General features: G+C 40.1%; 1 protein-coding gene across 2 annotated transcripts in view; it reads left to right on the top strand.

The window, feature by feature from the left end:
- Window positions 1–14,220, top strand: part of zgc:153039 (uncharacterized protein LOC767698 homolog) — a 63,056-nt gene that overhangs the window by 42,208 nt on the left and 6,628 nt on the right. For both annotated transcript variants that reach the window (XM_061073194.1, XM_061073195.1), the window contains one exon: window positions 10,411–10,603. In XM_061073194.1, coding sequence (XP_060929177.1) covers window positions 10,411–10,603 — 193 coding nt within the window. The remainder of the gene's footprint in view (window positions 1–10,410; window positions 10,604–14,220) is intronic.

The following is a 14,220-nucleotide window of genomic DNA, read 5'->3' as shown; positions in this document are numbered from 1 at the left end:
ATCTTCCATTTCTAAAAGTATATCTCCAAACCCTATAACCTGCATCGCTTTTCCAAAGACATCCCTTCCTTGATTGAATTCCTCCACTGGCTGTGAAAAACATTTTGAACATGTTAACTGCTACTGTTTTTTATTTGTTATGGAGGAGTGAAAATGTATAAACAGCATGCATCACTTTATTGCTACGACAGATTGCCTCCAGGGCTGCATTTGGTGTAATATATATTCTTCTGCAGTAACGGTTGGGAATGAGTCAAAAAGCGTATGAGAACATTTGCAGCGCTCCACGTCAAGGACGCATTAGGGAAGTGGGCAACAAACACTGTGAACACACTGTATACCTGCAAAACAAAGAGATGGAGAAGTTATTCTCTTCAAAAAGTTCCTTTTTGAAATATTGATTCTCAGCATGATGGAATGTGTTGAGCTACTTCTGACCTTCTGGTGCAACAAGAAGTAGATTAAAATGACTCCTGCTGTAGTCTTGTCTTCCTCTATTAGAGCAGTATGGGGATTGAATACCTCACTCAGGGCACTGATATGGAGATTGAAAACCGACGCGACAAGAGCTACTCCCTTTACTTGACATTGAATGTGAGCGTTCAAACTTAACAGAGCTACTCACAGAGACTGAGAGATTGCTTTTGTCCCAATGCTCTTGTCTAATTTCAGGGCAGGTCATCAATAGAGCAATGAAAGCGGTCATACACACATGGTTTAACAAATGTCTCATTTGTCTGTGGCTGAAAACTCAGGTCTTTCTATCGCTTAGAAACTTTCTCTGTAACTGCATGGTCAAAGTATTTCTAACATGATCAAATTTGCTAAGAACTAATACCATATAGCATATTTAGATGCACTTATGAATATTAAAACACTCAAGTCAGGCAAAACAATAAATCCATGATGGAGAGAGGTACATTTAATTTTGTTTCCCTATGCAAGTTATTTATAAGATTTTGGGTTTTCCCAAAATAGAGGAAAGTATTGATGGCTTTCCATATATATATTTCACAATTACAGAATATCTCTGAATAAAGTTCATATTTCATATTTTTTAAAACCCAAACTAATGTCTGTGGACCATTTTTGTGTTTTCTTGACAAGACTGATCAGGGATTAGTGACTGTTGTATTGAAGCTAAGATTTGACTTACTCTGATGAGCACCAACATCAAACCGTTGTGTCCTTGGGTGGTAAAGAGGGAGGTATTTTTGACTAATGCCTTGAAAAATAAGTTCAATCTTGGGTATATTTTTACCTGTGGAAAATAATGAGCTAGTATTCACCTGGACCTGCCCAGAGTGTTATTTCACCCCAAGTCTCTCTCATTTGACCCTAGTGCATTTTTGAGAGCCTAGGAAATTTCGGTACTTATTTAACACATTGTAACTTATCTGACCTTAAGCCACATAGCAGTCAACCAGAACATGAACTTAACTACCAGTCCTTTACAGTATGTTATCAGCTGTCACTTGCCAATGCCGACCTAGCACCTTGTATCAGAGATATTTCTGTCTGTGTGAGTAAATAACTTTCTGTATAGCGCACTCAGAGTTCCCAGTGTTTCCTCGGGTGCCCTCCGTGTACAGTGCTGTGTGCTATCTTCTCATGCCTCGTTATCGCTGTGTGACCGCTGGCAAAGGCTACAGGACACAAAGTTAGCTGCGAAACTTTTGCTGCCGTTGAGCTGTCGTCTCCCTGTCGGCCAGGGGACCAAGGGCTCACAGAGCTGATAAGGTGGCTCGTCGTCTGGCCGGCCGCCTGCTTTGGGCCTCCTCCCTCATCCCCTGAGTTGTTAATTCTGTTAGTTCATTGTTGCTGTGTCGCCAGGCAAATTTTAACACCAGTTGTTTGTGTGTTTATTGGTTTATTTATTTATTTAATTTTTTTTGCTTGTGCGCTCTGCTTCTTTTGATTTGCTCTGTCTGGCTCTCTCCCACGTCTCTTTCCAGGCGAAAAGAATTAAAAGCCATTTAGCGCCGTCTCTCCCCCTGAGAACTGCTCTGTAATTAGCATAACTAATTTAGCAGAAATATTTTCCTTTCCCTTAAATTTGCTGTTGTGCATAGAGGGGAGGGATTGAAATTATGATGTAGCGGAAATGATGCCTGCTTGTTTAGAGTGTGTGTGCGTGTGTGTGTGTATTTGCACAGGGGATCTACAACAGGAAAGTGCAATGCAATTTACAGACAATTTGCAATTTTTGTGCCTGAGATCTAAGTCAAGCTAGGTGTTTTTTTCCCTGATCGTTCATGTGTGAGTTCATCTGCCTCTTTGACAATCTGTGTGTTTGTGGGTGGGTGTGTTTCCCCTTCACTTTTGTATGTGTTGTGTTGGGAGGTTTGTGTTGGCTGTACCTTTATCAGTGGTGACTCCAGCTGTGTGCATGGTTCCTCAGGGGTGCTGTGTGTCCTGTTGCTGATGCTGCATGTGCACCGACCCGTTGAAGTTGTGGCTTAAATACAAATACACACACACACACACACACAATCCCATATGCACATAGTACTACAGGGTCACTGGCCAAGAATCAGGACACAACTGAGTGCTCGACAGTGAAGCAGAAGGATTTTTCGAAAAGTGTGGAACTCGGTCGCATTTAGGCGATGACCTTCAGTTAGACTATAAAAGCATCAACAACTGGCGGCTGAACAGACAAGCACACAATTTTGCTCTTTTCTCTTTTGACCATCTCTGTGCCAATTCTAATTACAGCAGCGTTCTCTGCAGCCACCTTGATTGTCTTTGTAATAATCTGTTAATTAACTGCCTGAACCATTAGCTACAAAAATAACGTCGACCTCGTTATTTGTCCAAATATGAGTCAGACTGATTTGACTAGACTGTGTTATTTAAAGAGATTGGGGTTGTGTAAATTTCCAGATGGGTCATCAATTGGGTCTGGATGGATGAGAGAAAGCGGGTTGTAAGACAATCATTATATGTTAATGAAATGGTATGACTTGATGGTGGCTGAAGATAAAAGGGGCTTGCCTCAGTTCAGACCAGACATTCAGAGCTGTGGTTATTTTTTTTTGCTTTGGTCTTTGCCTGGACCATCCTCCGAAATATTGTCAATTGTGAGTCAGATTTTTTTTCTATTGATTCTACAGTGTTTTTACTTAGATTCACTCATAGGTAATTGAATTTGGCTGCCTTTATTAAGTTAACATGTCATATGGATGAACCCTCATAAGACACATGTAACATAAATATGAATTCAGCAGGTTTTTATAAAGATCAGTTCTAAGTGTGAGTGATTAGAAAACATCAGAGGAGCAGAGACAGTCGTTGACCTGCACAGTAATTCACCTTAATGCAGTGGCACTGCCGAAGGAGCCAGGTGGTGCCACCTTGATACATTAAAGGCTATAAACAGAGTTTGTCCTTTTAGCCTTAGGTGCAGCACACCAGTCTAAACTGAATGCATGTCAAATCAGTGTGGGGAGCACTGACCACTGTCATCCACTTTCTGTTGTAGTAACAGTAACAGTCGATAATATTTTTAAGTTACTTTCTAAATGTAAAGGGAGTTCATGTTTGTCTGACTGATTTTAGTAATGATGAAAAAGCAGCCATACACAGAAATATAGAAATTGTGAATGTTATACATTGAAATGCATCTCGGTGCATCGAATCGTTGACTGCTGAATTGTAATAGAATCGAATCCTGAATCTAGTGAAGATGCCAACATCTAAAGGACACACGTGTTTACCTGGTAGCTATGGAGATGCATTGCATTAATCAAGTGGGCACTTCAGTAAAGAATTAACATTAATACCACATTGCTCCTATGTCCATAGTTAGATTCCAGCCTTGGACTTTTATAGAAAGTTTATAAGCAGGTTTTTTTTTGGAGCAGCACAACTAAATTCCATTAGTCTCTGTGTCACATTTTAATGAAGTATATGAAACTATTTTGTAAAATACAGTGGAAACACAAGTTAGGACCATCTTACCCTCTGACCACACCCACTGGTGATGCCACAGACTCCTGGAGTACCCCTGTCATTCAAATCAGCAATGTGGGAACCACTGGAGGTCATCGGAAATATTTTCAGGCAGGCATATAAACATTTTTAAGAAGGAAGGGAAACGTACAGGTCAAATTCCTGAACTCTAAAAGGACAATCTTTGTTTCATCAGCCCTTTGGGAATACACCTATTTAAAACCAAATCACTAGAGAACTCTTTTACAGAGCAACCTCGCCCACTCTATAAGTCAGACTTGCCTCTTATCAGTGCCTCTTATCAGTGAGCATATTAACTTTTTTCTTGCAAATAGTGTGAGTGTAAGGTGAAAAAGAAAATACACCTCGCCCAAGCCACCACAGTCCCTTAGAGAGGTAGAAAATAGAAAATACTTAAATAACCCTAAACCTCAGGATGAGCGACAGAAGAGGAATCCCTGCTACAGAATGAGCCGCTATGCAATTGTAATTTCCAGGTGCCACAAAGGGCATTGAACATATAACTTCCTCTGAAGTACAGAGGCCTGGAAACACTACACACAAACACAAAAGGCAAAACTTAAGGATATCATCTGAACAGATGACAAAGAGAAAAAAAGTTGTATAGAAAGGAAGCTGCCTAATTGTAGATTTGTGATCCAAATATAATTTTCAAGAACAGATGATGTTTTATCTTGTACGGATGGGTAAACCCTTTGTGGCAAATTGTGATTCTGAATAGGGTCTTTGGTTGATTGATTGATTGAGTAATTGATTGATTGATTGATTGATTGATTGATTGATTGATTGATTGATTGAATAATTTAACACAGCTCATCATGTTTATCAGGTAACAAGATAAACAGAGATTGATTGGCATCATTGTGGTCATCTGTGGTGTCCAGTCTGATCCAAAATCAGGTGATTTCTAAAGTTATTGAACGTTTTTTTAAGGTCAGTGCAGTCTCCGCTGGTGGTGCGCCAGTGTTGGGACACTGTCTGACGTAATGTCTCGTACACTCACTGACCCTTCACTTATGGAACCTGGCATTTTCTGGCAACCCCCCCCCCCTATATTTGACTGTGCTTGTGGGTGAATAAACCTTCTGTCCCCACTTTCCCTCAATTATGACGTGTCTCTTGGCTAGAGGCCGAATATCATTTCTCCATCTTCATCGCTCTCCATTTCTTTTTCTTAATGTCTTGGAGGACTCCATCGTCGATTATTTTAGGGTCCTTTTGCTGTGTCAGCTAAGTGACATCAGTCGCTGGAGAACAAGAGAGATGGGAGAAAGGCTGAGAGTGAGGTGATTGCATGGAGGGACTGCTGGCACTGATGATGGAGGAACAGTAGTGACTAAAGAGCCGGGTGGGGGAGGAGGGATCGGGTGGGCAAGCTTTTATCGTAATTACACCCACCCACTCTCCAATGGGATAGAGAGAGAGATAAGATTAGAGAACTGTGGGCAGCGCTGATGCTAAGTGATAAAGTCAAGAAGAAATAAAAGCAAAGTTTGAAGACAGTAGGTCCGTGCACACCTGCAATGAAACCTTTCTCTCTGAGCCTGGAGCCTTTGCACTTGTATCATTAGTGATACATTCACTTCTTGGTTCCATGTGGTCCAGAGGCTGTTTCAAAGGTTCTAACAACAGAAAGTTTTTATGATTTGTCCCAAAAAAAGCAAGATAAGACTCTGTGAAATGGCTGAGTCTAGTGTTTGAATTTTAAAGAGCTGGAAATCAGTTGTTTACATCAGTAAACTCCACACAGCAGGCTCCTGTTAAGCAACCCGGCATGTGTGATGCTATATGCCAAAGGGTGCTGGAAGGCAGAGGAGAGAAATATGGTATAGCTTAGGGTATGTTTTTTTATTGAACATCAGCATGATGATGTTTCTGGGATCTCAGTCTTTTATTGATGAGAAGTGAAAATGTAAATGTCTCGACTTGAAAACAGCGGTCGAGAACAATCTACATCGATCGTCAGCAGTGAGGTGCAGGAGCAAACTCTCCAATCAAACTGAGATGATCCTTTTAGGTTTCAGTTTGTCACTTGGTTGACACTTCGCAAAGAACATTTCCTGCTTGACTAGACACCCAGATACTATGTATGAAGCCTTATCAATGCAACAGAGTGGTTGATATCAGGGGCTGATTTTAAAGATATCTGAATAACATAATCCAGCCATAAAAAAGAAGTAGCAATACTCTAAGGCAAAGCAAATTGATTTGACGCATAAAGCCCCTTCTATAAACGAATGTAGATTAAAGGTGCTGGTGTAATGCCGAATTAATTCTTGAGTTGTTGCTATTATATAGTCCAACAGAGAACATTTTGGACTTTTTTTCAGTTTCATAGTGTCTTACACAGAACATATCTTAGTCATAACTATTCATAAAAACAAATGTTAAGGAGTTTGCAGGTTCACCTGGGTGGAGAGTGCATCCAGACCAAATGTGAAGCTAAATTTCATCTTGGTTTACTTGTGAGAGTTTGGCCACATGATCATTTGTGTTTATTTGGAAGAGTAAAGTGAGTAGAGACAACATGAAAATATCATCTTCAAACACACAAACACGTTAACATGTAAACCATTGAATGTAAATTTGAAAGCTGCTATGATTGTAGTGAAACTTTAACGCTTTTTGCGACTTTCGCTCAAGTTCAAATATTTCAACTTGAGTGGGTGAAGCAAAATGTGTATCCTTGCATTGACTAGATTTGTTGCTTTGAGCTTAATGTTAACATCAATATGCATACTCACTGTGACCATTTTTAGCAAGTAATGTTATCCTTATAATCTTAATAACTTGTTGTTCTATTTTGTATCAGATTTGTTTAAATTTTGGTATACTAGCATTTGCTGATTACCACTAAACACAAAGTAGAGCTGAGGCTAATAGGGATGTCACGTTTCATGTGTCATGTATTTGCACGTACACCACAGTGGAAAATTCCAGGAGGGAGAGGCATTAATATGTGTACCAGCGTTCATGGTGATCCATTTTTAAGATGTCAGAATATTCCACTTAAAACCACAACCTCAAGGATCACCAAAGTCAACACGGCAAACCCTCTAGTTGTTATTCCAGTATTTGAGTTTGGAGGAAATTGCTGAACCAATTCACAGGCTATGTAAATAACTCAAAAATTGTTATCTGACGAAAAGTGGAGTATCACTGTGATTCAAAATATTCATTTTGACAAATGGGGCAGATTTACCGTTTCATTTACATTGTATGAGACTCTTAATTATTGGATTGAAGTACTCACTTCCAAGCTCCTGACCCTAGACCTGCTCATGTTTTCCTTTTCCCCTCTGTTCTCAGTGAAGAAATATTCACCAACAAAAGGCCGAATGATTATCTCACGGTTGTCTTTGTCGAACACTCTCTGTTTTTCTTATCTTTTGATTTATCTTCCTGGTGGATTCACCCCCTCTGTTATCATCATGATACATTAGCTATTTCCTCTTGTGTTGTGTTGATTGGTTACTTTCTCTCTCTTAAAGTGTCAAAATGTGTTCTCTGAAGGAAGCCAGTTTGGTCATTTAAGCGGTATTGTGTAACTACAGCTGCAGCCATTTTAATGGCTGTGTATCTGCAGTTATTGCAGGGAAATTGGGGTCAAGTACATGATCCTCTAAAAATGTGAGCGCATCCACCCGCCGGGTTGCACCCAACTCCATGACCCATACAAGTCATTTACACTAAAATAGCACTCACACACACACACACACACACACACACACACACACACACACACACATGCAATTGTATTTTGACAGGCTCGTGTGCGTAGAATATGGCTAATGCCATCATTCATATATGAATTCAAGCCCATGAATACAAACACAGAGGTCTGCTGAAGTCTCAAACAGTATAATCTGCATGCGTTGTGGGTTTTAATTGCTTTTGTCCCAGCATTATCTCCCAATTTGTTTTGATGCTGCCCTGTAGTCATGCATTAGGAAATTACTCTGTAGGTGTGTATGTGTGGTGAATTTGACTTGAAGTCATTATGGTTTCTCTGACACCGAGATTCAGACATCCATTTTGGTTAAAGAATGACTTTTTTATATGTTTCTGAAATATGTTGATGGGAAAAGTTTCATTGTGTTTTGCCTTTATCCTAAAATATTATGATGTCAAAAGTCAAGCATTGTTATATGTAGAATCTCAGATCCTGATGTTTTTTTAACACCACTGTACATTTACAATTGCCATTGAATAGCACCAAGGTGAGCTAAAGTTAAAAGATAGACATTCGCAACAAAATATATAGCATTACTCCTGGTGTTTACCAAAATATAGCAGTACTCCTGTACTGCTACATTTTTTTATCATTACTTTTTAAATGTTATTTTTTGACAGAGAAAGAAAAAAGTCTGTGTCTCATAACTAAACCTATAAAAACAACATGCTAAGCAGGGGCACTACAATAATATGCTTAACATATACAAAGGCAGTAGTAAAATTGTGTTATATATTATTATATAAAGTTATATAAATAACTTAATACAAATTAATGTGTTCAAGACATGATCAAAGGCTGAAAAAGAGAGGATATAAGTATATTCCGGATCTGACTGAAGAAAAAAATGGAATTGGTTAGTGGGAATAAGGTCAGTAACCTGTAATACTCTGACCCAAATGAAAATTAGTTTCTTTGCTCTATTGTTAGACTTTAATAATTCAGTAAGAGATTCTTGTTTCATTGGCTTTTTCAACCCAGGTGGATGGATAACCATGTTAGGAGAATCTTGATTTTCAGCTGCTACTTCAGCTGCTTTTTCAATGAAATCCTCAGTGGTTTCAATCTCTCTCAGTATAACTAACGGACATTCGGTAAGTCCCTATACAGATCTGGGGTGGGAGCTTATAGCTATGACAATCGTTTTGTTAACAGACCCTTCTTTTATCCCTTTTAAAGAAGTTTACTTTAGAGGCTTATCAGAAAATTGTTATGTTAATACGTATCGTTTTCAGAGTTTGCTTACAAATTATTTTGTTTAATATATAAGTTAAAAAGGGACTCTCACAGGGCTGGTAAAAACATAATGGATTTGTTGACCCCGTCAGAATTTGGCCAGCTATGCCCTGTGACTGGAGTTTTGTAGAACCTGGGTGATGCACTTAGTACACCAGCAGTCCGATTAAATATATATAGCTAATAAAATCTATCTGACCAAATGGTAGCTTGCTAAATCTCTTAGTTTTCTTTTTTTCTCTTCTTTCTCCAACTTGCCTCCACTAGGCGTTGCCACGTACCTCCACCTCCCTTTATAGATTTTTTCCAAAGCCCTCTGCAGAGTGGCTGGATTTCAAAATCATGACATTGCAGTGTGCAGTAATTTTACACTGTAAAGTCATATATGAAACTGTGTTTTATGTTTGCACAACTTTCCCAATATTTGGTGTAAGGTTTGAGCCTGATAACTTCAAACATTTAACCAAATCAATTAAAAGGTCCTCGGAATTTTATTTTTATTTAATCTGGGCCAGAGTTTTAACTTTTTTCTGTTTATATCAATAGTTGTCTACTTATTGGGATAGCCATAAGATACATTTGAATTTTTAAAAGTATTAAAAGATCATTGTGAGTTTGCCTGACTTAGACCCTCATAAATATGATGGGTGAAACAGTGGTGGTTGAAGGCTTTATGGGTACATACAGTTCAGGGTTTCCCCCAGTGCTGTATAGGCCTGGCGGGCTGCCAGCCCCCCGGGCGGGCGCCGTAGCTGAGGTGACCGCGAGAAGGCTTCTCTAGCAGCCCTACCACCAGGCTTAGCAAGTTTTCTTGGGGAAACCCTGCAGTTGCTGATTGTAGATTGAGAAAAAAACCCTGTGGGCTCCACAAAAAGCATCAGAAGGACCTGCTGGACACATTTTAGCTGAAGCAACGAGCCCCATCACAGCCACATCACTGAGGTCAGCATTGTTTTTCATATTGCTGATTAAGACCTTGTGGTCCACAGTGAGAAAAGCTTAGCTCAGGTGAATCTTGTGGAATCAATCCCTCCCAAAGAACTGAGGCTGATGAGGATTAAGAGAGGAACTACCCAGTAATAGTATGGTGTTCCTAATAAAGTGCTTGGTGAGTTTAAACCAGATATTGTAGCTTAAACACAATGGTACTCCAACTTGTTTTTGTCATGAACCAAAAATCACACAATCAAATAAAGTTTTATAAGTCAGTAGCAAACGATCCCATCTACTGATATCGAACTCAATCACAGCTTTGTGTTTGTATAATGGTTGTCGTTTAATCTTTTCTTCCCTCTCAAAAATACATAAATCTTGTATATGTCTTTCTGTTTGAATACATATTGCATCTTAATAGCCTTGTTAGCACCACAATTCAATTGCTTTTATTTCCCTTTACATTTTACATTATTATTTTGCAGTTTTTAATAGTTTCCACCCTAAATTGACCTATCCTGTTCTCCTCTCAGGCCCACCTTTCGATACTTCACCTGGCATACGTGTGTGTTGGGCATCGTGGGTTGTGCCGTCATGATGTTCCTGATCAATGCCATCTATGCCTCGGCCAGCATTGCCTTCATGCTGCTGCTGCTCCTGCTGATTCACTACCTCAGTCCCACCTCCAGCTGGGGTTACATCAGCCAGGCGCTCATTTTCCACCAGGTATGATATATATATACACGCGCACACACACACATGCAAACTTCTATCATTGTGAGGACACTCACTGACATAATCCATTTTCTAGCCCCTTAACCTAATCTTAACCTAAACCACATTCTAACCTGGATTTTAGAATCAAGTCTCGAGTCTCAACCAACCTTTTGAAGTTGTGAGGATCCGGCGAAATGTTCTCGCTTTTGCGAAATGTCCCTTCCCCGTAACATCTATAACTGGTCCTCACAAAGATAGAAGTACAAGCACAAACACACACTCACTCTTTCTCAAACAGCCTTGTCATTACTAGAGCAACTAAAATCTCATCCCCTCAGCTTTACAAGAGTCTGTACCTCTGCCAAGTAATCGCTCTATCAGGTTTATAGAGACATGCAGACACACACACACGCACACATACACACACAAACAAAGACAGACTGTTCTGCTAGCTCTCACTAAGCCAAGTGCTTTGCATTTAGCAGACATTTTTTCCCTCTCTTTTCCCAGATACACAAAACACTGCCTTGTCATCTCTACAGCAGCTATCTATCATGTTTATATCAGACTTACCAGACACACACTCACACATCTGCATCTTTTCTCTCAGCAAACTTCTCTCCATTTATGACACAGATACACGTGCACTCAGAGCTTTACATCATCCAGCTCTGCGTGTCCTCTGTCTCGGGAGCCTGTTGCTCTCAAGGAGAGGGAGCACCGCTGCCAGGTGGGCTTGTTGCCGAGGGAAGCAGTTGCCAAGGCTGTGGCCAGGGGTTATGGGCTGAGGATGGCTGGGTTTGCCAGAAGCTTGTCAGGAGGCAGAGCATTATTACAACCACTTAACTTATTGTGCTTTTCCTCCTCGACCCCCTCCCTCTCCTTTTCCCCAGCCTGCTCTCTACATCTCCTCCCCCCTGTGTGCCTCGGCTGTTTCTCTCAGCCTGAGGCGGCAGCTGTGGGCAGCAGCAAAGGGGTGGCTAGGGTGGCAAAGGCCCCCACCTGGAATCTGGGTGATCATCCCTGGTAACCCCTTTAGCAGAATAAGAGCGGGATCTAATAATACAAAAAAACTTTAAATCGTGAAGTGCCCTTTTTAAACATGCCTGTTTGGAATGGGCTGTTTGCTTGGCCGTATTCAGACCTGGTATTGGTCCCTTATCTCATGATGCAGGCTTCTTGTTGTGACAGTATAGCAGCTGTTTATTGAAATAAGTGGAATATTAGTTGAATATTTAACACAGTCTTTATTTGCCATATACATTAATGAGGTATAGTTTGTTGCTTTTAAAATGAGTCTTAACACACTCTTAAATTATAATAATTAAAAACCAAGCCCCACCCCCCAAACATTTCCAAACCCACCCCTGGACAAGAGCCCAGTCCCACTTAAAGCCACTAATGGGTCTAATGGCACTGTGTGCATGTACATACCCTGTACATCCACTCATCTTCCATTTCTGCACCTTCCACCAGTAGCCAGTGTGGCAGGGTGCCAACTGGGTGACATTGAAGCAGGGATGGTAGACACAACAGCTTACAAAAAACACACATCTGAAGATAACAGGCGTCTGACAACAGTGTTAAGTAGAGAAAGAAAACGGAGAAAAAGACAAACTGTGGCAAGACTCTCTGATGGTATCATGGGAGGTAAAAAGACAGAGACAGAATATAAGCAGGGAGAACGGATGAGTGATCGAGAAAACATAGTGATGGATGAGACTGAAAGGACAGATAAATGATGATAGCCTGATGGATGAGAAGACTGGGAAATGGAGAGATAAAGAGAGACAGATGATCAGATGAGTAGGGGCAGTTCAGATTTCCCTTTGGGACCTTTTCTATTTGTTGTTTTAGTTTTTGCAAATATTTCTGGACAGACGCATGGAAATAGTTACGGTATAATGTTAATATGTTTATATACTTTAATGTCTTCGGTTTCTGATTGAGTGTAGATAAACCTTGAGGTAAACTTTTATTTTTAGATGATGGTTAGATGATTATTATCTGCTTGGCCACTTTGGTTTGTTTCAGGCTAAATCCAAGAGTTGAGCTTCAAAATTTAAGAGACTAATTATTTAGTTTGTCCCACTATAATCTATTGCCTAAAATCCAGCAACATGTCTGAAAACTGTTTTCAAGTATCATTCTCAAGTTAATTCTTCTTTTTAATGGCAGTACTACAGGCTCCACATCTTCGCCTAAGTTCGTCAAATGTGTAAATCACCGTTTAGTTCGCTTCCTTCCCTTCACATCTCAGATTTGAGATGACTTTTTCTCCCTCTTCTTGTTGGGCCAAGATACTGTTTCTCACTCCATTTTGAGAGGGCAAACACCTTGAAAAACACCAGATTACCCTTTGAAGTCACCTTGCTTCTCTCAAACCGATGAATTTGACAGCGTAGTCGGTGGCTTTAACATGGCAGACCTGTCGTCACTGAGTTGATGGTCATTAATTCCAATTAAAGAATCAAATGAGTGATAATCACTCCTAGTAGACTTGGGTTTGAGATCTAATGTTTGGTTACACTTGGTTACATTTCCATAATGGTACCTTGATGCCACCTAGTAAGCGCACTGTGGGAATCCTAATGATGGTTGTGTTTTAGTGTGCATTGTAACACAAACTGATACACAGTGCTAGTTACAGTGTTAGGTTTGCTCATTAGCAATCAAAAATGGGTAAATTTTTTCTGCTAATAACACTTCTAATGATACATATGAATTCATGGAAACACACATGCTCATTTTGCATGCACTTACACACAAAACTCTTGGTTTCTGATCCCTGCAACAATCTCATATCCTAATGGGATGCTGATTAAAGATGAAATGTTTTTTCCGCGTTTGGTGTGTGTGTGTGTGTGTGTGTGTGTGTGTGTGTGTGTGTGTGTGTGTGTGTGTGTGTGTGTGTGTGTGTGTGTGTGTGTGTGTCTGTGTGTGTGTGTGTGTCTCTGTGTCTGTGTGTGTAATACTGCGGCCAAGCCGAGACTCCAGGATCTTATTGCTCCTGACACACACCCCCACTCAGGCCCATTGAACAAACACTTTTGTACATTTTGGTTTTGTTCATTTTCAAAAAAGGAGGTGCATTAAGCAGATTGTGTAAGCCCCTGAACACTCCAGGTTTACAACACATTTACTAAACTAGTGCAATGCCCGTTCCAAACCTGCCTGTTTGGTATGGGCTGCTCTCTTGGCCTGTGTTAATGCTCTGGAGATACTTCAGAGTTATAAAAATATACCAAAAAATATACTGTCACATTTTCACTTGTTTGTGTGCTGGACGTTGCGTGCCAAGTTTTTTAAGTGCAGGCTGTGGTACAGAGTGAAGTTAGAAAATGTGCGTTCATCCTACCTGGTCTACCTGCAATGAAGATTTAATAGTCAGTGCTTTTGGTAAAGTTAAATAATTACTGATCATCTGTGGGGTTTATATTTAGAAAATACAGCTTAACTCTGTAAATGGCCGTTTCTGCTCACTTAATTAAAAACCTTGTAGGGATCTTGCTCCTAGAGGGAATATCCTGTTCTGCCTTAAGAGTCACATATCACCAATGTGCAAGACAACTGCAGACCCCTAGAACATTGCACTCGGACATTGCACTTTAAGACAGCTGTTCTAG

Source organism: Limanda limanda, chromosome 6, assembly GCF_963576545.1.
Source record: "Limanda limanda chromosome 6, fLimLim1.1, whole genome shotgun sequence".
In the NCBI taxonomy this organism is placed as follows: domain Eukaryota; kingdom Metazoa; phylum Chordata; class Actinopteri; order Pleuronectiformes; family Pleuronectidae; genus Limanda; species Limanda limanda.
The sequence above is the reverse complement of the archived record's forward strand: the minus strand, read 5'-3'. Positions and strand labels throughout refer to the sequence as shown.